This window comes from Agelaius phoeniceus, chromosome 3, assembly GCF_051311805.1.
Source record: "Agelaius phoeniceus isolate bAgePho1 chromosome 3, bAgePho1.hap1, whole genome shotgun sequence".
NCBI classification, from domain to species: domain Eukaryota; kingdom Metazoa; phylum Chordata; class Aves; order Passeriformes; family Icteridae; genus Agelaius; species Agelaius phoeniceus.
This window is the reverse complement of record NC_135267.1, coordinates 5,909,982-5,935,204: the sequence shown is the minus strand read 5'-3', so window position 1 is coordinate 5,935,204 and position 25,223 is coordinate 5,909,982. Positions and strand designations below refer to the sequence as shown.

The following is a 25,223-nucleotide window of genomic DNA, read 5'->3' as shown; positions in this document are numbered from 1 at the left end:
GCACATCAAAGAGGCTCTGCTGCAGCCCTAAAAAGAAAAGAAACAATTGTAGTTGTGGTATTGGTAAACCTACAAGGGTTTCTCTGTTAATACCTCCAGCTACCACACAACCACAAGAACTGACATGATTTTTCCTTTTGGGTATAACCATCCGAGCTAAAATACCCCATATGCTGCAAGATTGATGCTTAATACTTCATTCCAGATGTGTTCTGGCTCAGTTAAATATTTAACACATTTTTAGAAGAATGTAGTCTATAATTGCATTAATACTTCAGAAGAATGATGTCCTGGTGAGTAAAGGGAAAGCTATTCCAAGGCTGGCTGTGTCCCTACTCCTGTCAGTGACAGCAGGACTCACCCAGGTTACATTTAAAAAAATCTGATAATCATTAACCTCTATGGATGGCATTGACAGAGCTACACAGGCACAGCCCTGACAGTGTTCCCCAGTAACATTTCCAAGGCCTAAGCAAAATGACACTGCAATCTGGTGAAATTCCAGACAGCAAAATCCCCATCTAAATTTCAAATCTATCCAAGCAAAATTGCACGATGCATGTTACTGGATGCATTTAATTGCTGAATTTTATGCTGTTAACAACAGTTTTGCCTTTTTCCCTGTGCCTTTCCACAAACTATAGCTCAAAAAACCCAAAGTGTAGGCACATTCCCACCTTTCCATAATTCTATCCTTACCCTTCAAGACAAAGCAATGAGACACTTAAATCCTGTTGGGATGTGGTGAAAGGAGGAGAAAACACAGACCTTCTTTCCTACCCCACACCATGGGCCACAAAGCAGTAGATGATTTATAAAAATTAATACTTAGAAAATTTAACAGTACATTTTCTACTGAAATCTATGGTTCCATTAGGTATTAGGCCATCTTTATAAAATTTATCCCTGCATGGGTCCAGGATGGGGAGATTATGCCAGTATGACCATTAGAGCACCTAGATAAAGCTGGGAGTGTTTATTCACAGGCACAGAGAAGAGTTAGGAACATGGTATTTATTATCTGGACATCAACTATCCTGAACAGGTAATTCCTATTACAAATCATTCATGGAAAATAAAGGCAGCAGCAGGGGGAAGGGAAGACCAGAAAAACAAAGGAGGGCTGGGGTAGGTGAAGATTCAATTTTAGTCAAAAGACAGACATTATTACTTCATTGTTTTTTAACATTCCAGATTTATTCAAAAGACATTATTCTGCATGTATCTTACAGGTCTTAAGACTGGTAAAACACTAGGAATAACGTGATAACCCTAGCAAATGAAGACATGGCTAAAATCATACCAGAGTGATTTTTCTTTTCTTTCAATAAAATTTTGGACATTTCAATCCCATTTTTAACACTGGCCAGAGCTATTCATACCTAGAGCATTTGGAATAGTCCATTGAAGGAACAAAACTTGACAAGATGGAAACAGCAGACTACACTTGATTTCTGCAACTGCTGGCAAAAGCTGCTGGAGAAGTATCTGCACACTTTAGAAATGTTGCATCAGTGACAGATGGAATTTTGCGCTTTAATACTTTGCTTGAAAAGTCTCTTTATCCAACATGAAGTCAGCAAATCTCTGCTGGAGTTCCTTTTCTCTCTCCTGCTGTCGCTGCACATCTTCCTTCAGACACTGTAAGGAAAACATCATCAAACAACCAGTCAGTCAGTCAGTTTTCCACCAGTCACACCCATGAAGATCTTTACCAAAGGCTGTATTTTAGTTCCTCCAGAGGAAGAGCTCAGAATTAAGACACAACATTGCTGAAATTACTTACTTTAAATATAAATGTAAAACAGAGCAGTGGATGTAAAGTATCAAGAATCACAGTTATCTTATTTCAAATGTCAGGTAGCTCACCCTGTTTTTGACAGCAGCTAAGATCAAATGCTTCAAAAGGAGCGACTTCAAATTGGAACCTTGCCATTTACTAAAAACAGGTGCTATTAGCAGCTATCAAGTGATTTAGTATGTTTTAACTGTTATCTTTCAGTAAATCAATTAATCACTTCTGAGTCTGTAGACACGTCTATCAGCATTATCTAAATCATCTTCACAAAATCAGTTTTAAGAACTGATGCATTTTATCTTTTTTTAGCAAGTAGTTGAGAATATCTAAGCCTCAATGGAAGCCTCTGTTCTGGAGGAAAACCACATTACAATAAAAATTGTGCTCAGGTGAACACTTATTCCTTGGAAAGAAAGGGTGCTGCTGGTTCAAACCTAGGACTGAGTCTTGATTAAAGGCTGTCTCATTAGCTGAATAAAAGGAGAATATCCTGGAGATCCTTAAACTAAGAAAAGTGGCTCCAAGGTAGTGATTTCAAGTATATACCAGCATTTAGTCTGCTGGCTTTTAAGGAAGAAGGAGATTCTAGATAAGTTTTACATTTACCTAAAGCTCTAAGAGTAATTAAAACTGAAACAAACCAAATCAAGAGAGAGATGAAACTTGTGCTGATACGCATTGCAAAAGACTTATAAAATAAACCACACAAGGAAATAAAAAAACCCTAAAGTTAAAGAACACACTGCCAGATTAGTCCCAGCCTCTAATATGTGTATCACAGAATCTTTGATACTGAAGTAAAAGACAGATGAATCTGGTAACAGCCAAAAGTGTGATTTTAAGAGAGCATTAAAAACTTGATACCAACTCAGGCTGTTAAGGTCAGTGTTGGGGAAGATGAAACAGGAAAGCCTTATAAATATGATTGCCTGGCAAAAGATTTTGAGAATATGGAAACTATAAGCAAGATTGAAATGAAAGCAAGCTTTGAGACACCTTAGTTACCGAACAAGTGGAAAACAATGGTGTGCTTGCAGACAGGTCCAAGAGTCAGAGCAGACCCTACTAGCTTGGCAGAAGGGGTCCAATGAGTAGTTTTTAGGGTTTAAAATGTAACAGTGTGGTAATGTAATGATTCTTATAGGCTGTATGTAAATACAAATAGGATTTGTATCTTGTACTAGATTGCTTAGTGAGAATTAGAATGTTCAACACAGAAGAAGACTTATTGTATTGTAATGGGAACCTCACTCTCTTATCCTCTCATCCTCTCTCTCTCTCTCATCCTCTTTACCACTATCTTTACTTCTCTCAGGCCTGCTCTGAGCTGTGGCTGGCAGCTCCCAGCAGGGCCCTGCACCCAGGCCCTCTGCAATAAACCCCAAGTTCCACAACCTGGCTTCAGGTCTCTCTCGTCTCCATCCGTCCCGACTCTCCTACCCCCCAACGCTCCTACAGGTCAAAGCTCATGCCTTGTAAAAACATCTTTTCCACAAGGTGCCTGTGTGTGACCTCAGGTACTGGATTTTGGAATCTCACCTCCAGTCTCCGAGGGATGGCAGCATCCTCGTGTTTCTTCAGCTCCTCAAAGGTGCGCAGCTCCAGGTGGGCCTGCTCGATCTGGTCCCACAGATCGTTCAGCTGTTTGATGAGCCCCATTGCTCGAGACTGGTAACCACCAAGAAGGATCTTCAGCTTCTTCTCCATCTTGGCAGCCCTCTTGGCTTCAGTGGTCATGTGGCCTCTGTTGATCTGCCAGAAGGAACCCAAGAGTTGCTTTAGTTACCCAGAATTCAGAAGTCAAGAGGGGAAAAAATAAGTAAAAATGTATCTGTGGAATGGTGTTGAGTTGATAAAGTTCTTTGATCTTTGATTTCTATTAAAATAATCATATTGCACATTTTACAACTATCTAGACTTCTGGATTAAAATCTTTGTAATAGACATAATCCCGTAATAATAGACATAAAACTGTAATCCAGACAAAATCCATAAACAGACAAGTGGCACAAATTACAAAATTCTGTCACCTGGGACACAACACCAATAACTCAACAGCTCTGTGTTAATATGTTATAAATGTTGTATAAAACATTTATAAATACCAAAGGTAACAGAAGTCTTTGTGTATTTTTCCACCTGGGGTAAAATTATATGGGCACTAAAAGAATGAAATAGCTATCAGAATTTTTAAAGGCATCAAAGAAATCTTTAACACTGAATCCCAATCACAAATGGCCTAAAGATGAAGATTAAATTATATTAAATATTTGGAAGAAATTGTTGCCTGTGAGGGTGGGGAGGCTCTGGCACAGGTTGCCCAGAGAAGCTGTGGCTGCCCCATCCCTGAAAGTGTTCAAGTTTATGGTGGACAGGGCTTGGAGCAACCTGGGATATGGAAGGTGTCCCTGCCATGGCAGGCACTGGAATGAGATGACCTTCACAGTCTCTTCCAGCCCAGGCCATTCTGTGATCCTCTGAAACCAAGGAAGAACAAAGGCCTCCACCACTGAGCACAACTGTGGAGAGGTGTGACAGCTCACATCTCTCAAGAGGGGCATAAAGTTCCTTGTTGAGGCTTTTTTAATGATACCTCCTTAAAAAAATATAACCCAACAAAACAAAATTTTTTTAGAAAGGACTGTGTGAAGAATGCCAAGCTCAAGAAAAAACTGAACTTCTCATATTTTGATTTTTGCCACACTTAATGATATATTAGTGCACAACTTGAAATATGATATGAAAGTTTCTCAAGTATTAAAATATAAAAGACTAATTCAGAACCACAGTGTCTGAGTCACCAATCCTTGCCTCATTTCTTTAAAAATCAAAGCTTTGCTGGTGTATGTTCTCATATACAAAGAAATTACCAATCATCAACCAAAATGCAGCACCTTTTCACTGCTACAATTACTCAATATCTCATTTATTACCAATGAAACAGAACTCCTTTGGGGAGGAACTACTGAAGAGGGATCTGCCCTTCACAGTGATAACTACAGTCAGCCATCACAGTCTCACACACCAAGCTACTGCAAAGTGCATTTCATCAGCCCTCCAACTGCACTGAAGTACCCTCTGTTACACAGCTGCAGGTTTCTGTAACGGGCCCTCCTACTCCTTAACAATTTATTCACTCATTTAGAACAGTTTTAGCTGGTGGTGCAGAGATAAACAAAGTGAATGGTCAAGGGAGCAAACTGTTAATGGGTGAGTGAAAGAGAAATTTGACTTTCTGAGCTGTCTAGTTTGCTCCTGGGGAGAGCCATGCAGACTGCTACGCTTTTCAAACTCTGCTGGCAATGTAGACTTAAGCTATGCCCAAGGTGCTTTAAGCATACAGAAAGGCGCCTCTTTTTCAATATTTATATAAATCTAGAGAAAATTAAATAAATAGATTAGGGATTTGTGAGGATACTCTCTGATGGAAAAGTATGAAAGCTTTAAATGTCTTCATTGGTAAATAATATGCTATTACTGCAACAACAAATACAGCTGTGCGGTCAATGAACTATTTTCCAATTACTGTTTCTTGGATGAAAAATGTGTGCTGAGCACCACTGACATTTAGAGATCATGGAATAGATGGATGCACAGGCAAACAGAATTTTGTTTGTAACAGAGGCCTAATGTAAGAAAGATCAACTGTCCATGTTGCTCCCAGCATTACAGACAATGTAGAGTATGGCTGGTATGAAATGAAACTCCCATTGCAATGTTGCTCTTCAGAGAAGACTAAAAAAGACCATTTAGAGAAGTTCCACTCTTCTGTCATCCTGAGTGAAGATCTCATTCTTTACTGTGAGGGTGGTGAGGCCCTGGCACAGGTTGCCCAGAGATGTGTCTGTCCCATCCCTGAAGGCCAGGCTGGATGGAGCTCTGGGCAACCTGGGCTGGTGGAAGGTGTCCCTGCCCATGGCAGGGGGTTGGAAGGAGCTGAGCTTGAAGATCCCTTCAAGCCAAACTATTTTGTGATACCTTGATCGCTCAACAATCTGATTTTCTAACAAAATTTTAAACACTGAGTACCTGAGGGCATAAATAGAGTTATCAGCACTATCCCCACCATACAGAAAAGAGACTGGATCAGGGCACTGTGGTCACAAGCCCTGAATTATCCCCATGCTCCAAGTACCACCAGCAATGGCAGTACTGGCCTGGTCTCACAATTTTACACTCTTCAGGTGGGATTCACTTTGCTTGGCTTTAGACATGAACATCTGGGTTTGTCACAGGCGCTCTTTCTGTCATCAGGAGAGAAACTGGCAACTCCAGAGCATGGCTCATCTGATCCAGGGCCTTGGGACAAGATTAAACAGCTCAGTGAAGGGCTCTTCACTGATGGTGATGGGAGCACACACTGTCTGTTCAGACCCTGTTATCCAAGACCAGGTAGATCAACCCCACCCCAAGTGTGTACTATCTGAAAGTGTTAGATATAACAAAGCATTTTAAAATTTACAGCTTCTAACAAAGCCAGTTCAAGTCTAATACTTATTACAGTATCAGACCCCAATTATTTAGGCACTCTTGAAATTTTCAGAGAATTTGACTTAATATTTCTGAGTTGGTCTGGATATTGGACTCTTAACTACTAGAGCTCCTTAGGTTATATGTTCCTATATTGCTTTCCTACTCAGTTCTTTGTCCCATCTTGGATTATCATAGGCCTCACTGCTGTGAAAAGACAAAAACAAGAAAAAGAAAAGAAAAAAGCCTCCCAGGTTTCTAAAACCAGAAATAACAGCCCTTTCTTCCTTCTCTGCTTAGGGAGAAATGTGAACACTCACCACCTTTTCCCCTCCCTCCCAACTACAAAATTTTAGGACCTACTATGAGAAGGTCAAAAGGAGGTCTCAGCTTTTGTAACAAATACTATTTATTAAAAATTGCTGACTGCTGCATTAGTGCCAACAACTGCATATAATTTGAGTTCAAGCTTCATAAAATTTTAAGGCTCAGATACCAAGCTAAAAATTCCAAGCAGTTATGAAGAGGTGTGTTTAAACAGTAGTCTACATTATTTGCTTAAAGCAAAGAAATAGATTTGAGTAAAATCTGACAACCATTTCCCCCTGAACCTAACAGAAAGAGTAAAGATATTTGAAAGATTTCTCCACTTATTTATTTTGTACTGTTCCTTGGCCAGCTTTGGTTCTGCTGACTTTTATACCAGCAACAGCAAAATGAGAACAGCATGTACAGACACGGGGTAAGATGATATATGGTGTTAAGGCAAGTGTGAGAGCCTCATCCCATCCCAAATCTCCAATGTAAAAGCTTCCCTCATGACTCGTAAAGTGGTGTTCAGTTTTCAGTACTGCACTAGAGAACCAAGGAAGAGAAACCAAAACAAGCAGCAGACAAAAGAGCCAAAAGAGCAACAGACATAACCAGAGGTTTATAAAACATGATCTAGAAAAGGGAGACTGACTGGAAAACCAGGGTTTGTTTGATTTGTTTTTCCTCTGCCGAACAAAAAAAGAGAAAAAGAAGACACAACACCCTGCTTTAAATATCCCAAAGTTAATTGTGAAAAATTCATCTGTTCTTACTGCTACTGAGAAAGGAAGAGGGACTTAAATTTGGGAAGGAAATTTTAGATGTTAGTTGTAAGGTTTAACTAAGGACAAGAAAGGACAGAGAAGGACTCCTTATGAGAACAAACATCCACTGGGAAAGATTTAAGAAAAACTGACCCTGAGGAAGGAAGAGCTCAATTGCTTTAAAAACTTCATTTTCAGAATTCTCATCTCACCAGGTCTACTGAGGACACCCCTCCTCAGTTCCAAGGGTTTTTTGCTGTACTGACTGGTTTGTTTTCCTTCCCTTTAATGTGGAGCTTCTGGTAATCCCTGAACAGCATTAAGCTCTCTTGTCTTTTAATTGATCTTCCTAATCACGCTGGATGGATTAAACAAACATGGAAGAAAAACTGCTACATGTTCAGAGCAGAGGCACAGTCAAAGTAAACCAACCTGTTCCGTGACCTTGGAGAATCAACATCATCACAAAGCTGCCTCGCTTGTGCACAGAAATCCCCTGCCAGCTTCAGCCACGCGGGCTGAGCAGAGCACTCCTGGAACATACATAGGACTACTCTAAATGTTACTGCAACTTCCTTCCTCACCTCAGACCCACACATGGCCCTCCCAAACTCAGTTCTGCTGGCAGGAGATGGAGTGACTTAATTGGAATGGCAGGTTTGTGAGCTTGGCTCATGCTGGCTCAGCTGCAGTGTCTGCAGTGAGAGTGCTCAGCTCGACAGCAGCTTGTGCTCCAGGCCAGGCATTTCCAACCACTTCAGGGACAAGAACCTCACACTACAGAATCCTCTGGCCATGCTGGGGTAATCTGCCTTTACAAGCTTATGCTGCACCCAACAATAGTATACTTTAAAAATAAGTCATTAATTTCTCTACTTCAAAATGCTTTTTCAGTTCCAAGCTCTTGGACAAAATTCTCCATTTTTGGCTTGAAACACTGGTTTATCTGTCTAGAGTTTGACCAGGCAAAACTCTCTGTAGACCCCTGCCTGAGTTACCCCCAAGTTAGTAAAATATAAGTCAACTCTTGGAAACTGAGGCTTGGAGTTAGTATCAAACCAAAATTGCATGTCCAGTGTAGAAAAATAAGGCCTCAATCTATTAAACATTAGCTAAGCTCATTGACCAAAACCACTTCATGGGCTTGACACAATTTCACATTTCTGCTGTGGCACTAAAGATCACAGAATCAGAGAATGGGTTGGGTTGGAAGGGACCTGAAAGATCAAATCATTCCAACCCTCCAGCCACGGGCAGGAACACCTTCCACTAGACCAGGCTGCTCCAAGCCCAAATCCAAGCCCAAGCTGGCCATGAACACCTCACCTCCAGTAAGGTGCTCTACTTAATGTACGAGGGAGAATGAGGATCATGAAGTAAAGGTGCTGATCAGGGTCAGAGCAGTCAAAGAGGGACTGAGCTTGTAGCTGGTAAGAAAAAAAAGAAATTCATTCTAATTGACTGGGATCACACTAAATTTTTTATGGATTCACTTAAAAAAATCTTCAATTTAAGGCACTGCTGGTAAGCAACTACAACTTCCCAACTGAAACTAGACCAGATGTTCAAAGCTTGCATAGCAATATAAAGCTGCCTTTTCCCAGTTTACTAGGGGAGCCCCAGATAAACTCCTATATTGTACTTTGTCACGTAGATCATGTACCATTATGACTTAGTGATATCTGCAGAACACTGTTCTCTCTACTCACAGCCAAATTTAATGACCCAAGAGCATGCTCCCCCTGAAGTATTGTTCCAGAAATTATAATGACTTGTCTTCAAACACCCTGAGTCAGTGTGACTGTTGAGTAAAAACAATACGGGGTATATGAAAAGCAAGTGTTCCTACAGGGGCTCACAGCATCCAGCTAGAACTAGAATAATCTAGGAAAGTTACTGTGTAAGTCAGTAGTCTTTGCTGGTCTGCAGCCATGACATGAAGGTTCACTTTGAAGATTTTTATTTGAAAACTGCTTGTAAGACCAGCAGTTTTATGAGTGACACCCATGTATGCTCCCTACAAAGAAAGGAGGTTGTACTGAGGTGGGTGTCAGTCTCTTCTCCCAGGTGACAAATGACAGGATGAGGGGAAATGGCTTCAAATTGCATCAGGGGTGGTTTACACTGGATATTGGGAAAAAATTTTATTATGGAAAGGGTTGCCAAGCATTGGAACAGGCTGAACAGGGGAGTGGTGAAGTCACCATCCCTGTAACTGATCAAAAAATGTGTGGATATGGCACTTGAGGACATGCTTTAGAGGTGAACAAGATGGTGGTATAAGGTTGATGACTGGACTTGGTGATCTTAGAGGTCTTCCAAATTTAATGATTCAAGGATCCTATCTCAATCACAGCAGAAACATGTCTAGAAGAGCATAGTTTATGACGAAAAATGAATTAATTTATTTTTACTGAACTTTTTTGGAAACTCTCTACCACTCATTGGAAAGAAAAGCCTTGCATTAAGATCACAGACAGCAACACCCACCAGAGGCCAAGAGCTTTGATTAAACACAAGCAAACATGGGTCGCTGCAGTGTCTGGTGAGGTCACTGGGTAATTACCTTCAAACACCACTCCTGCACAACCAGAGTGCCTGCACTGGCCTCTTCTAGGGGCTGACAAGGTTGTGGAAGCTCAGGCAACAGAGGAGCTGCCAAAGAGCCTGGCTCCCTCTCAGTACAGCAGAAGCTCCATGGTGATCCTGCAGCACTCAGTTCTGGACAGTGAGGGTGTGCAAAGGCCTTTGCAATGAGAGCTTTGTCAATGCTGACCTTTACTCCTAAGCACACTAAGTTTGCAGGTTCTGAGCAATCTGACAGTGAAGACCCCTGATGCCTCTCTGCTGTCATCCTCTGGTGCCAACTACATTCCCAACAGACCTTATTAAAAGAAGTGTATTCTACAAATGCAAGACATTAGCACAAAATGAAACATGTGACCATAAAAGCAATGCTACTCAGGATTTTCACCGTATTTTAGTTTTGTGAGTAATTTCTCTTGTTCCTAGTCCTATAAAATCTCTTATTTTCTATGAGTGCTTTTTGAGTACCAGCACACCTGAAAATGCAAAAGAAACTGCAAAGTTTAGCACATAAACTAGAGAGAAATTAAAAGACAATCTCCAATAAACTGAAGTGATACACCCTGCAGCAGAGTGTACCATGCATCCTATAAAACTCCACCTAAGCAAGCTGTTTTTAATCTGAATTAATTCAGGGGACTTGGGCTGCAATTAAAAGCAAACATCAGCACTTTGATAAATGATCACCTTGATGTATCTTGGATACTGCAAAGAATAGTTAATTTACTAGATTTTGCATATACAGTGTATCTTGAACTTTTCCCCTGTAGGCTTTCAATAGCATTTATAATTTAGTAATCAACTGAAATGATAATGATAACTACAACGATTTTAATTAAAGTATTTGTATTCTGCAAGCCAACTTCATTAACTGTCTTCAAAGGAAAAGTAAAGATGGCAGGAGGTTTCTATGTTGTGAACTACAAAGGGAAGCAACTAGCTTGTTAAATAGATGCCTTTACTATCTCATTTCATCTTATAATTTTCCCAGTTTAACATATGTTAGTAGGAACGCTTTTCTTTATAAATGTATTGTTTGGAAGAGGAGGGAGCAAAAGGTATTGAAGAGAACTGAAGCCATTACTCAACACAACTGCAAGCATCAGAAAACTTCAATTTCTGAAATCACTTGCTCTGCAGCATAGCCTAACCTTGGAAAAATACTCTGGATTTCTAAAGCTACTGGAAAGATCAGAAAAATCCACAAATCTAAGGTGTACCAGAGCCACATACACTGAGGTCACAGGGATTCACCTGCACAGACCTGAAACTCCCCATCTGTAATGCAAGAAAGTTCACATACTAATCTTCTAACACTCTTAACCTACATTAAGTAACACATTCAAGGAGTCCAAAACCCTCAAAACAGAGCAATGAAAAGTTTTACTAATACACAGCAGTACATTCCAACATCAGAACTACTGATGAGCTGTGCATTATTGATGATGCCTGGACAGGATACCCAGCCAAACAGAAGCTCTTCACAACGGCTCCACTTTGCTTCCTCAAGTCCATCAATAATGGCACAAATCTGTTTGTGATATCAGCATCCATTTGAGAAAGATAAATGTCATGTCAACATAGAATGCCACGACTAAACCACTCAGGCAGTGAGAACAGGACAATTAGAGAAAGATGAGTGTGTGTCCACACCATCAATCCAGCCAGGAATCTCTGAGTGACAAAGACAGACCCAGAAACAGCTTGTTTTTTCTGCACAGGATCTGCAGGGTGTCAGCAGCCCCATATGGAAGTATTAGACAGTGACTTCCCCATGTGCAGCTGTGCCAAATATCACTACACTCTCATGGCTTTTTCCCTCTAAAAATCTTAGTGCACTAGAAATGGGAAGAAGCAGCCCCCAAAACTGACCAACATCAATTGCTGCTGCTGGTGTACTCTGTTTCACAATTTCTACTCTTCTCACAAAGACAGCTAAGAGTATGAGCAAGTGTCTTGGGGTACCGAAAGCCGATCTAATATCCCTGTGTTTCATTAAGCTTGCCTGATACTTCCCATTAAAATATCTATTTCAACTGATACTGCTTTCAGACAATTTTAATTGGAAAAACATTAAAATGAAGGTGGGTTTTGTCATTGCTGAGAATGGGGTAGGAAAAAAAAATCTGTGCTTTTTTATTGCATATTCATTTGTTCATTAAACTGCTACGCTTTTTATTTATTGTTTAAGAAATGATTCAGCAGGTGAGCTATGCTTAAAAAACCTTCCTTTTAGGAAGGGCCTTTTAGGGTCAAGTCACAGAGCTGCACTAAACTGCATTTTGCACACACTTGGGAGAGATTTTCAGGTCAAATTTAACTTTGCACAGAGTCCACCTGCACTCAACAACAGTGAGTTGTGAGAGGCAGCACAGTGCTCACTACACCTGCAGGCATGGGGCTCTGCTGGCCCCACTGGGGTGGAATTTTGGAACACAGGAAAATGGGAGAGCAGGACTGTGTGTGGAATTGCACTATGAGTCTCATCCAGCAGCACTCTGAGCTCCCAGGGGATGTACCTACATTAGTCAGAGTCTCATGACTGCAGTGACTGATAACAGACACAGGATGGGTCAGGTTGGAAGGGACCACAGTGGCTCCTCTGATCCAACCTCCCTGCTCAAGCACGGTCATCCCAGAGCACAGAGCACAGGATTGTGTCCAGACATTTCTGGAATATCCCCGGTGAGGAGACTCCACAGCCTCTCTGGTCTCTGTTCAGTGCTCAGTCACTGCACAGGAAAGAAGTTCTGCCTCCTGTCCAGGTGGAACTTGCTGGGATCAGTCCCTGCCCGTTCCTCTGGTGCCATTGCTGGGCCCTGGAGCAGAGCCTGGGCCCTGCTCTGAGCCTCCCTGCACACAGGGACACCCAGGCCTGAGGGCCCCTCTCAGCTGTGCCTCCTCTCCAGGCTGAACAGCCCCAGCTCCCTCAGCCTTTCCTCATCAGGGAGATGCTCCAGTCCCTCCATCATCTTTGCCACCCAGCACTGGAGCCACTCCAGGAGCTCCGTGTCTCTCTTGTTCTCAGGAGCCCAGAACTGGAAACAGCACCCCAGAGGTGCCTCAGCAGGGCTGAGGAGAAGGGCAGGATCACTTTTCTAAGCTTGATGGGACACAGCTAACAGGATTTTGTTATGTGTCTTTCACAGAGTCCCATGCAATGTTGGCAGAAAATAAAACCTTTCTTTTTTTTTTTTTTTGGCAAGACCTCAGATTTGTATTTTGCTTCCTGGGTGACTGTCTTATGACTGCAGAGCAAAGACCATTTAGAACAAACATACATGAGCTTGATAAATGATAAACTTGACCTTACTTTGCTTCAGTATCCTTAATATGCATTCCATCACCAACTACTCATTCAAATATTGGGAAGAGAAGGACAGAAATCAACAGCACAAGAAAGCCCACACAGAAGTAACCAATTTAGACTGCAGAAACAGTGCACAGGATAAAGGCACAGGGCCACACACCAAACAATTAAGAGAAAACAAAATATTCAAGAGCTACTCATTAAGCAAGTACCATCCACCCTGTGCAGTAAATGAGTCTGTGGAAAAACTAGGCTGCAATCATGAAATTAAAGACTGTCTCAAAAAGCATATGCACAGGCAAATTAAGGCTGTTCGTGCATTCCCTAACTTGGATTGTTTGACTTTGCAACTTTAATAACGCCCTTCTAACGTCGTTTTGGACCTAAGATATTTAAATTTCAAAAGGATTTGTACACAAATTAGGTGCAGCCCTCTGACTTCTGGCACGCTGCCTGCCAGGCCAGGCTGCTGCTGAGCTCCCTCACGGGTTTGGGAAAGCAGAGCAAGTGAGAGTCTGGCAGGCAGCGCTGGGCAGGGCAATGGTGCTCTCTGCTGGGTGAGCAGCAGCACGACAGGGGCTCTGGAGCTCATACTAAAGCCCTACTACCGGGATACACGCAGGTGAGCTGCTCCTGGCCCGGAGCTGGGCTAACAACTGCGGGAGCTGCAGCTGGGCAACGCCCTTGACTGACAGACTTCACAAAACACACAGTCACGTTGTATTTCATGTGTATGAATCAAGTGACAATTCAGCCTTTCTGGACTCTAGTTATTTCTGGGGTAGCAGCTGTTTGGGGAGGTTTACTTCTAGCAACAGTAGCTATGTTGATGTTAAATACAGAAAAATTTTGAAAAGTTTCCTTTCACCATGGGGAAAAAATAATCTGATTCCTGCATAATTTAGAGAGACTTTTAGGCTAAAGCAGTATTTTAGAAAACATTTATGACTTACTGCAAGTCAGAACAAACATGTTCTGTGGGAAGAAACTGTTTCAGACCAGCTTACTTGTTATTATGAACATTGTCTATTTTTGGTTTTTTGTATGGAGCGTTTGGGTGAAAATCTAGAGAGAGGAATGGGCAAAGGAAATCAGTGTCAAAGGCTCTGACAAAGAAAGTCAAATGGGATCACAAACATCCATTGTTCCCTTTTTTGGAAGGAATCTCTGGAACTGGAAAAAGATGCCAGCCTCGAAAGAATTCAAGACTATCTAACCTTCATGTATGTAATAGTCTGTCAAAACCCAAAATTAAGTTGGAAAGAGAACTTGAGAGGAACTTTGGCACAGAGATATTTTTTTAAGCATCATTCTCTGAGGTTTCTCCTCATCCTGGCCACAATCAAGTGCAAACTGAGGAAGATCTGATCCACTCACAGCAGAGATTAAGAAAACATCAAAAAATCCACATGTAATTAACAGACAGCAGAACCTGACCTTCTCTCCAGTAGAGAATGGAGTAGATGAGCTGTGCTACAGCCAACAATGCAGAGAGAAACTTTGTGTGGGAATACTCTGTGTGGGGATATTGTAAGGAGGAAGATGAGAGAAGGCGATTTAAGCACCTCAAGAACATCTACAAACTCCCTAGGAAAACTCCTCAACAACCAACCTTCTCAAATGAATCCTTTCAAAAGACCTGACTGAACTCCTACAAAGGAAAAAAGAACAAAAAAAACACAAGGAAACTCAAAAAAAGGAGGCGCAAAAGGCAGAAAGAAGTGACACTGACCTCGAGTCTCTTTTCAAGTGACTCTATCCTGTCCTTTTTGCTGGCCAAGTTAGCCCTTGTGTAGCGGCTCTGTCCAGGCAGGTACAGCACTTGGCTGTAACATTCTTCCCACACCTGGTTATAAGCTTCACTTGACAGCTCTCCATGCCCCATTCCTTGCTTTACCACCTCCATCTCTTGTGCCAGTAGATCCTGTGCCTGTTGGAAAGGATGAGAGAAGTTGCAGTTACAATACACAGGATACAAGGAAATTTCTCTTCTTTTCAAACCTTCAGTGTGCAATTCATGGGGGCAGCTTTTCTTTTCATACTCAAAGCTCACCATCAGGTTAAGCTAACTATGAAATCGAACACAGATGCTGTGGATTACAAATGAAACCCAGGCTAGAAGGCTCCTCACAGCACAACTATCCCTCATTTTATATAATTTGGCCAAACCTGACATCACTCTGGCGTGGCTAATGAAAGCTGTGGCACAGTGAGATACTTCATCTTGCTCCACAAGAACAGAGATAAAAGCAGGGACCTTGAGGGGAGGGAGAACTGTACAGACAGAAGCAGCTGTCCTATGAAACAAAAATCACTTTTCATTTCCTTTTTCTTGCCCTTCTCCACACAACCTGGAAAGTCAAGTCTAAACATTCCCAGGGTGAGCTGTGTAAGTTCTGCTGCAGGAAACACAACTCTGACTGCAACTAACACTGTTCTGTGGCTGAAGAACTGGTGATATATGAGTACTCTGTTGCTTACAGTTTAGTTTTCAAAGTTTACAATGAACTGAAAAGATTCTTGTTGGTCTCACAACTCTTAATATTTCTGACAAAGAGCCTGGCCCGCAAAACGAAACAGGCACACAAGTCCTTCTGATTTTATTAATAACTAAAAAATTAAAGCATCTTTGCCAGTCTTGACTTCATTGTTTATAAGAACATGTCCATCTCCTCTCTTTCAACAGCATTTACAGGTGCAGCACAAATTTCCCTATCAGCAGTAGCTATCTTACTGCAAGCAGATGTTATGTTTTGCAACTGCACACTGACCAGGTAGAAATTCAGGTATCACCAGATTAGATGATTCCACAGATACTGGGGAAGAGAAAATTAATTATTTGTTCTTGATGGTCAAGACAGATAAAATAGGAGTAACACAACCACACCTGACAAAGCTCAATGTTATAAATTTCAATTAGCCAAGATTAGTACACTGTGAGGAACTACTTGAGGGTATTTACTTGTGGCACCAGAAGTGTTTCCCAGCTCCAAGAGCTCAGCACACCCTACCCAGCACCACTGCTAATCCTTGCTAATCCTTCCCAGAAGAGAACTGCACATCAGGAAAAGAAAGAGTATTTTATGAAAGGGTTTTAGGATGAAGATGTTCTAAAAACAAATGAAGTAAAGCAAAATAAACAAGCCTCAGATGAGATCACAGAGATAGAAAAATTTTCTGGTTTGAACTGGATTTTAGACAAGAGGGAATATTGTGCTGAATGTTAGAGAGCAAGCAGGAGCAGGGATGCAAAAAAACTTCTGCCCATCAGTTAGGAGACAGAACTTCCAGGGACTTTGAAGAAAAGTTTCCAGACAAAAACTACTGGAGCGTGTAATAGTCTCTAAGGGAAGTGATAGCAAACCTGATTCTTGCTGCACTTCAAAACAACCAGAGAAAGCACTCAGAGAACATTCCTAAGGGAACAATCTGACACTTTCACTGGCAGGGCAGTGAAATTCATGATCTAACTGTATTTTCCATCTTTAACGTCTCCTGGTAAGAGATTTTGAAGTATAATTTTTCATTTCACAGCAAATTGGAAGTACATACTGTTCAGTGTTTCTCCTTTCAGGCTCTATATTCATTGGTCAGATATGGTCAAGGACATGGATTTAAAATCTGCTTGTGTATCTTTAGAGTCATCTTAAAGGTATAAAAGGGATTTAGGTGCAGAGATACAACAGATATTGTCAGAGGACAAGTCTAAAGAGACAGACAACTTGGTGGCACGTGATTTTGCTCTTTTCATTCATTTTTATTCTTTTAGGCATTTGGTCAAAGGTTATTGGCACAGCTTCATAGGTGAAGCTCTTTGAAAGAGCTAAACCACAGAATTGCCTATCTGTCACTTGGCAGCAAAAAGCAACATCTGTAGCTGCTTAAATAAATGAACACCCTGAACTGGAACCCTGGTCCAGAGAGGCTGTTTAACTTGGGATTACAATGCAAAACAGGACACAGTGCCCAGGCCGCCCACTCACTGCAGCCAGCCAGGGCCCAGTCTGCCTGCTCAGCACTTCTGGACCAGGTATGGCTGCAAGATCAGCTGCCACAGCCCAGCAGGCTCTGCACCAGCACAGCTTGCCTGGATTGAGCTTGACAAGCATAATTAAGCAACTTGATTTGCTGCTCCAAGGTACAAGTTGAATACCATTGTCCTATTCAGTCTGCACTGTTTTGAAGAAAATGCTTTGTGATTCTGGATTAATAAAATTCAGAGGCAGCAGAAGATGGGTATTACACCTGGTTAATGCCTCAATGATTTAACAGCAATTTACAGAAATGGCAAAGTAGAATATGGTAGCTGTTGGGGTATTATTCCTCTTACCCTTATTTAAAATGATAAGCAACCACAACTGTATCTCATTGACAATGTCTATGGGCAAATACAGCATCCTCATCATTCTGCTGAAAGCCCAGATTAACATCAGCTCACAGAAAGCAGAATGTGCACTTAAATCATCCTTAATTATTAACTTATCCTTACTTAATGCTTGGTAGTGCTGGGTTAATGATCAAATCTGATTATCTGAGAGGTCTTTCCAACCCCAACAACTCCATGACTATAGCCCTTCATACAACCCTCTGGAGACCTCCCAACTCAATTCTGTGTAGGCTTTTTCCTCCAATATTACAGAACTATGCCCTAAGGAGACTTGAGGTCTCCTCAGGCCACACAATTCTCACCTTCTTGAGATCCTCTTTGGAGAACTTCTCATAAGGATTTTGTTCCAAGTAAGCCATGTGCTCAGCGTTGTTGCTTCCAAATCCTGGGCCTTTGCCTTTCTTACCAGTAAACTGTTCTCCAAATGGATGATGTAAAAGATCAAAATGAAGCATGGTAATCATCTCTTTCTTTATGAGTTCTTCACTTTTCTGCAAGTCTGTTAGGGGTGGTTCCACATTTAAGGGTCTCAGTATTGTTTCGTTGACCTGTCCAGGAATAAAAAAAGTTCGTAAATATAATATACACCAAAGATAATATTAAATTCATGTATCTCCACTCAAGTATAAATTTTATGTATCAGCTAAACCCCACAGCAGAGGTGCCAAAACCCTTGTGACACATGCAGCAATCTCAACATCTGTGCAGATGAAATACCACATAGCAACTCTGTGGGGGAAGCCTCATGAAAATCAGCATAGTCAAAGATTTCACTCTCTCATGATTTCCTTTTACTGTATTTCCTCCTATAATGGTTAAAGCCTTTATTTTTAATTTTTGTCCCTTAACAGTGAATTTTGTTTCCACTTACTTCTGAGGGCCGTGGTAGATTCTTCTGCACAGCTTTGTGCATTCTCTTCAGCTCCTTGGCACGCTCTGCTTCTCGGAGAGCCTAAACAAACAAGCCAAGTGTTACTGCAGCCACTGTAACTCAATCAGATGCTGCCTAGGAATGTATGGGATATAAAAACTAATTGATTATTGAAGCAAAGATTCCTTCCAGTATATAGACCTCATGTTAGAAAGCCAGAGCTAAATAATGTGATGACAATGTAATTCACTGCCTCTAAAGTGAATGGGAAGAGCACAGCAGAAAAGAGATCTTCCAAAGTCATTTCCAGGCATCAAATTCTCCTTCAATCTCAACTGCAGCAAGATTTCGTTCTTTACACATTTCTCTATGTGTGACAGCTGCTCTAATTCTTCAGACATTAAATCCACCAGGAAAAGAAAGACTCTTAAATTAGCAGCCATGACTCTGTTTCTCATCTTCAATGACTTAAAGTACATATTTCACTAAACCAATACTTGTTAAAGTGGAAAAACATGAGATTTCTCTCTACAATACACTTTCAAGCAATAAATAACATGAAAAGCCAGTGTTGTCAGGAGCTTCAGGAACAAGGACCAACATCCTCCATGTTCTAATCCCAGCATGCAACATCACATCTTCTCTTGAAGGCAGGATGCTCTTCTCTTGTATGATGGTACAACTCAGATTCTTTCCTCTATTCTACACACATACACTACTTGTATTTATTCAGACTTTTTATTAGGGTATGTGTGCTCAAGACATACAAATACACGTATAAAACATGTTCCTCCCCAAATAGGACACATGAGGAATCAAATTCTGGGAAATGCTTATCCCAGTTAAAGATGAAAACATAGGATTTTTTAAAATATTTTGTTCACTTGTCAAGGCACAGCCATTTTCACAAAGTTCTCTGGACTCAAAAATCTCATTTATTTTTATGAAAAATGTGTATTTATATAAGGTATATAATAGAAAGAGATTTGCAAAACAAAATTTAGGCTTAGCAATAAATAGAAAAGGAACTGTTTTTAGAAAGATTTAAAGTGTCTCTGGTTACTAGCCAGTACAGCCAATTAACTGGCAGAATTTAGGCTTGTACTTTGTCCAGTCTTCCTTGATTCTAAACCAAAACACAACAACAAGGACCCATTCACAAATTGGCTGTCTGGGTAATCCTCTGGTAGTGGCCAAGGGTGCCAATTCCCTGCATGGCAGATTTTTATCTGTGTGCTACCAGCCTGCCCGAGTTTGTATACACCTGTCTAATCTTTCACAAACAGCAACTTTTAACCTTGAGAGAATAACCTGAAACTGAAAAAAAAGCACAGTTCTTATGTGCTTAAAATCAATCAAGTGCCATTGTAGAAAAAAGGTTTTAATGAAATATTTGTCTTCTGGGGGACAAACACAGCAGGCAGGACACAGGCACTCTGAGGGACTCCATGGTAGAAAACAATGTGATACATAACATTAAGAAATTAAGAAAATTATTTAGAGAGAAAACTGATTTGGCTTCTGAGTGTGTATACTCTGATAGCAGCAGAGAAAACAGGTAAATTTTACTTTGCTATCCTGTACCTCTCCATTGAACAGGTGTGAAATGATAGGAACCATACAAGGAACACATTTTATTTTACACAAAAAGCAGCATCCACATCTCACACACTGACCTGCTTGCGGGCTTCTATATCAGCAGCATCTTCTACAAAGGTTTCATCTACTTCATGTTCTTCAAGTTCCTTTTCAGCATTTTCAGGCAGAACAATCTCAAAGTCGTTCTTTGGAGCAGGGAGGGCCATGAGCCCCAGGCGCAGGTGCTCCCGAGACTCCCTCTCCTGTGGGAAGAGCAGGGAGATGTGATGTGATGCTTCTGGATTTATACCCTGAGTGCAGTGCAATTCCCTGAGTACAGCACAATCAGACTCCACTCATCTGCATTAACAGACAGAACAACACACTAATTATTCCATGGCCACCTTAGTCTGCTGCAAAGCCAGAAAGCACCAGATCTGGAAACCAGGGAAGTCCACCAGGGATTTGAAGCCTCAGTTTCCCTTCTAGCAGTAAAAAGTCCTTTTACTATAAAAAGGCTAAGAGAGAACCAAAGCATAACTACATTAAATAAACCTTCTCCTTCAAGCTAAGAGGAATTCTGGAATTTTGAAGTTGAAGAGTTATTTTTGTGAGAACATGGCAAACACTTAGAGTGGATATCTTAGCTAGGCCAAAAAGAAAACTGCCAATAGCTCAGGTGGGAGACATTCAAAGCTACAGTCAAGGCTGCAGAATCAGCCACATAAAAGGAGTTCCCAAAGTGCTACCTATTAGGTATATGCCCTTTTATACCATGTCTGATTGGCAGGGCCCATCTGGCTGAATCTCCAAGAATGGAAACATCTGTTGCCAAAGGTAATGGAAGAGTCTGGATGGGACTCAGATTTCTGAACATCTCAAACCCCAGTGCTCCTAACAGCAAAAATTAAACTCCTTTAGCTCAGTGTTGTCAACACGACAAACTGATGAAAAGGTCCTGTAGGTAAATCAGGAAGTCAAGATGATGAGGAATTTGAGGATTGTGTAGGATTGCAAGAAAAATTAATCTTTGCTCAAGATGCATTTCCTGCTCAGCTTCAAAGATAGAAATAGGATGGAAACTTAACTATGTCTTCTCCAAAAAACAGTTTTAGTGTGTTTACTGAGCACATTGAAAGCCATTCTAAGTGGCAAGACTTCTGTTCTTTTGAATAAAGACTGTATTTTATTATGTGATAAGGACAGACCCCTAGACAGGTGGAAGCAATAACATTTTATTATAAAATAAAATTATTTTCAGCAGATGAGAACTAAAACCCTGAAAATTGATAGAGCACAGATTTCCATTTCTTAAGTACTACTCACCATTTGTTTTGCATAGGATGGGTCACTGTAATCTGCCATTCCCTCTTCTGGGTTGATGTTCAGTTTATCCCGCAGGGGAGTTCTCCCAGGAGTTGTGCCAAGGGCAGGTTTGGGAGTCAGTCCTCCTCGAGGAGTTAAGCCCTCTGACCCCTGAGAGGGTGTTCTAGTGAAGTGCAATTAGTCATTAGTTTTTTACTAAAGAACTTACTTACAAAAGTCTGAATGTTGGAAAAAGTTACATAAACAGTCTATCCATTCAATTTAGAGTTTTTTCTTGGGAGGCAGTGAAACTGTAAAGTGTAATTACAAGAATACTAAGAAAAAATTATTTAAGCCTGTCAAAGTGCAACCAAGGTCCTATCAAGCTGAAATCTAGGCACATCATAATTTCAAGAGAAGCTTTAGGAACTCCACCAACACAAAGTCCCACTGCTGCTTTTGAGAGGAGCTTGTCCAGTCACCAGGCATTATTCTGGGATGCAGTAACCAGGGTTGAATTGCAAGCTCTAATTTCCCCACTACCTGGGTAAGTCATTTGCTCTGAAATCATCTGGCCCAGCAGCTGTCCCATGCTGCAATTGAATGGATCATCCTAAAATACCTCTTTGCTTTCACTGACTATTGAAGAAGTAATTACATTATAATAATTACTTCTAAGCATCTATGCTTAGACAACATGGATTAAGTCTTAGATTTTGTTGGCCCCAGTTGCTTCTCCTCTAGACTAGGAAGGAATATTGTTCTCTATTCCAATGACCTAGTACATGAATGAGGGGCTACCTCATGGATCGATTAATTTTTCCCTCTGCTCAAGGATTGGATTTTCCCACTGACAGCATTTCTGCAAGCAAGCCAAGTTGACCCACAGGTAACATATTTACATGTGCAAATCTGAACTTCAAAAATTAAAAAACACCACAAAAAAAACCCATACAACAAAATTAGAGCATCTCTACTTTTTAAAATATAAAATAACACAAATCAACAGGCAGATCACTCCGGGTCAAATTCTACGTTCATTTTGCACCACACTGACACCAACATATCTTCAAAAAAAGCACTCACTGCTGGAACTGCTCTTTTTAATTAAAAGATCGGGGCTTTAGCACACAGCTTCTGAACAAAATAAAGCTGCTTTGGAAAAGCAGCTATAAAGGTCCTTTTTATTTCATTCTCCACTTTTCCTACTAACATGATACAAGTAAAATTAGAACCTAGGTGGAAAAATCTGACACACAAAATGTACCAATTGTAAAATGTTTTAGCTGTATGTTATTTGACATTTGTGGGATATATATTTGTTCACTGTAAGAGTTAAACCAGCAATTCTGTACTATTTAGATTGGCAATATAAGAAATATTTTATTTTGGATATATATGGCTTATAAAATATTTACTCCAGCTTTTCAAAAATTCAGTGTGGGTTTGGCTGAGGGACCTCCCACATCTTTGATTCCAAGGTAATACTTTGAAAAGGCCAGGATCCACATACAGAATTGACACTCCAGCTTACTATTTATACTCTGCATTAGCCCAGAATAATTTATACTGCTCCAGACCACAGAAGGCCACATTTTGGATCAAAACTCCAGTGAGCTGTATGAACACAGATGAAGAGGACATGGCTGAGTTTTCTAAAGACACAGAGAAGGAGCAACTTGTACAACAAGGGCTTGAAATGAAAAGTGAGTTTCTTTTGAAAGTCTAATCATGACAGTATTTTACACATCAAAATCTGCTCTGTTCACCCATCTCCAAACAGACACATGCCCACCCAGGCACCCATCACAAAAGGAGTCTGTTTACCTGAAAGGTGTGGAAAGCACAGTATTTGGAGTCTGAACAACCTGTTTCTGTGGTGTTACCCCTGAAAAGTCACTTTCATGCAAGGGAGTATTAAGACCTCCTTTCAGGGGAGTATCCACATTTGTGAGAGCCATCAGATTCTGGGCCTCCTGTGTAACAGACAACACAAGCAGTGCTTCACCAAGACATTGACAGTAACATTTGACAGATTCAATTGCACAACAGCTACTGCAGCAGAACAGCAGAAGAGTTATTTGAATATCAGTTTGTGGAAAATGTTTAAAATTTCTTAGCTTTAACACCCATACACTGGTATTTATAAACCCTACTGTTCCACTGAGAGGCATTTGAACATCATTTCCAGTAAAATATGTTATAAACTGGAGTTGCAAAACTGAGTGTGTTACTCATTGTTTCAGCTTCCTTCAGTTTGCCAGACTCCATAAATCTCCAAGATCTGTTAGTGACTGAACACTCAAGTAATCCTAAGAATCCTGATTTTAAAAGGGAAGAGCACACTTGAACTCTGAAACCTGAATTCAATCAACTTTATCCAAACTGCACTTCAAAGACAATGTTCCAGAAGAGATGGTCACTATTCAGATTTTTGGTCCATGACTCAGCTGAGGCTTTTATGAACAGCCCCCTTCTTTATTTCATTTTTCCTTATTACAGTGAAGAATTAAGTCTTCCTAAAAGTGAGCTAATTATACGACTGCAAATAGCAAATATATTCCCAGAAGACCACTAATCCAGCTGTGCATATGCATAATGCTGTGGCATTTATAATAAACTCCATTTGAAGGTGGGCCTGACCATTCCTGCAAACATTGCACAGACTTAGGTTATGATTTGCAGAGCCAGGAACTTTCTTTTTTGTCCTATCATGGAACTGCTGAAATACAACTCATTGTCAACTCAGAGGGTTTTTGCTTTGGAGTGGGATTTTTGGGGTCTTGTTTTGTACTACACACTAGCTGCACTGATTTAATGTATCCATTTCCACATACTTAACAATATGTTACTCAACATAACCAGTTTTTTGAAAAATCCAGGCAGAGTTTGCAAAGGCAGGTTTTGGTTCACCTAAGTTTTAAGCCAATAAAGTGCTATGAAAACATTCTTGCATTGTTGCAGTTAATTACTACTTGCTATTTGAAATAAAAGTTGGACAACATAAAATACACTGTTTTAAGGAGATGAACTCATACATTTTCAGCACTGAGAGACACACAAGAAAGGGAAAATTATGCAAGACTCCAGGAGAATGGTTAAAAGCTTCACACAATATATGACTAAAAGAAAAAGAATCAGAATGTTTCGAAGCACAGTGACACTTGATTAAATAGAAGCAGGTCTGCTTTATGCTGTTTAGTGTGTCCTGAAGATTGGGATTGCTTCAAATCCCAACACTGCACATAATCTAAGGAGTATTTCTCTGGCACTTACACCTTCTACTCAGTTGAGTCCTGCTCCAAAACTTAAAACCCATCCTGTACACTTATACTCTACCTGCAGGATCCTGTCCTGGGCTGCTGGAGTTTTGGGAGTCCTCAGAGCTATGCTGTTGTTGGTTACATTATACTCAGAGAGAAGAGTGCTGGAAGCTGAGTTTGTGATTCCAGATTCCTCAGCAGTCTGCCGTGCAATCTCACTTGCTTGGCCAACTTTTACAACTTCTTCAAGTTCTGTATCAGATATCTTTGAAGGAGAAAATTCCAAGGCACAGTAAGATACAACGTAACTATGAGATCCATTCCACAAAACAAACAGCACTGTTTGGTATTGGCCTTATAAGTTGTTTATCATCAGTAAAAACCTCACCTGAGGAGCTGGAAGCACCAGTTTACTCCTTTTCTTGGTGAACTCTGACACTCCACTGGTCTGCAGAATAGCTGAGGGCAAGTCTGACTCTTTTTTCCGTTTCATGTGCTGCTTGTCCTTTTTGCGCTCTCTTCCCTCCCTCTCACTGTTATTATGGAAAACAGGATCATTTCAGAACACACAGAGCAGCT

General features: G+C 40.7%; 1 protein-coding gene across 1 annotated transcript in view; it reads right to left on the bottom strand.

The window, feature by feature from the left end:
• Positions 1-999: 999 nt before the first annotated feature.
• The window catches only part of CDC5L (cell division cycle 5 like), a 31,786-nt gene continuing 7,562 nt past the window's right edge, over positions 1,000-25,223 (bottom strand). The window contains exons 7-16 of the mRNA XM_054629696.2: positions 25,033-25,177; positions 24,721-24,909; positions 23,209-23,357; positions 21,403-21,565; positions 20,175-20,339; positions 18,499-18,579; positions 17,930-18,175; positions 14,973-15,170; positions 3,338-3,550; positions 1,000-1,641 (exon numbers count right to left, since the gene is read on the bottom strand). Coding sequence (XP_054485671.1) covers positions 1,537-1,641; positions 3,338-3,550; positions 14,973-15,170; positions 17,930-18,175; positions 18,499-18,579; positions 20,175-20,339; positions 21,403-21,565; positions 23,209-23,357; positions 24,721-24,909; positions 25,033-25,177 — 1,654 coding nt within the window. The 3' untranslated portion in view covers positions 1,000-1,536. The remainder of the gene's footprint in view (positions 1,642-3,337; positions 3,551-14,972; positions 15,171-17,929; positions 18,176-18,498; positions 18,580-20,174; positions 20,340-21,402; positions 21,566-23,208; positions 23,358-24,720; positions 24,910-25,032; positions 25,178-25,223) is intronic.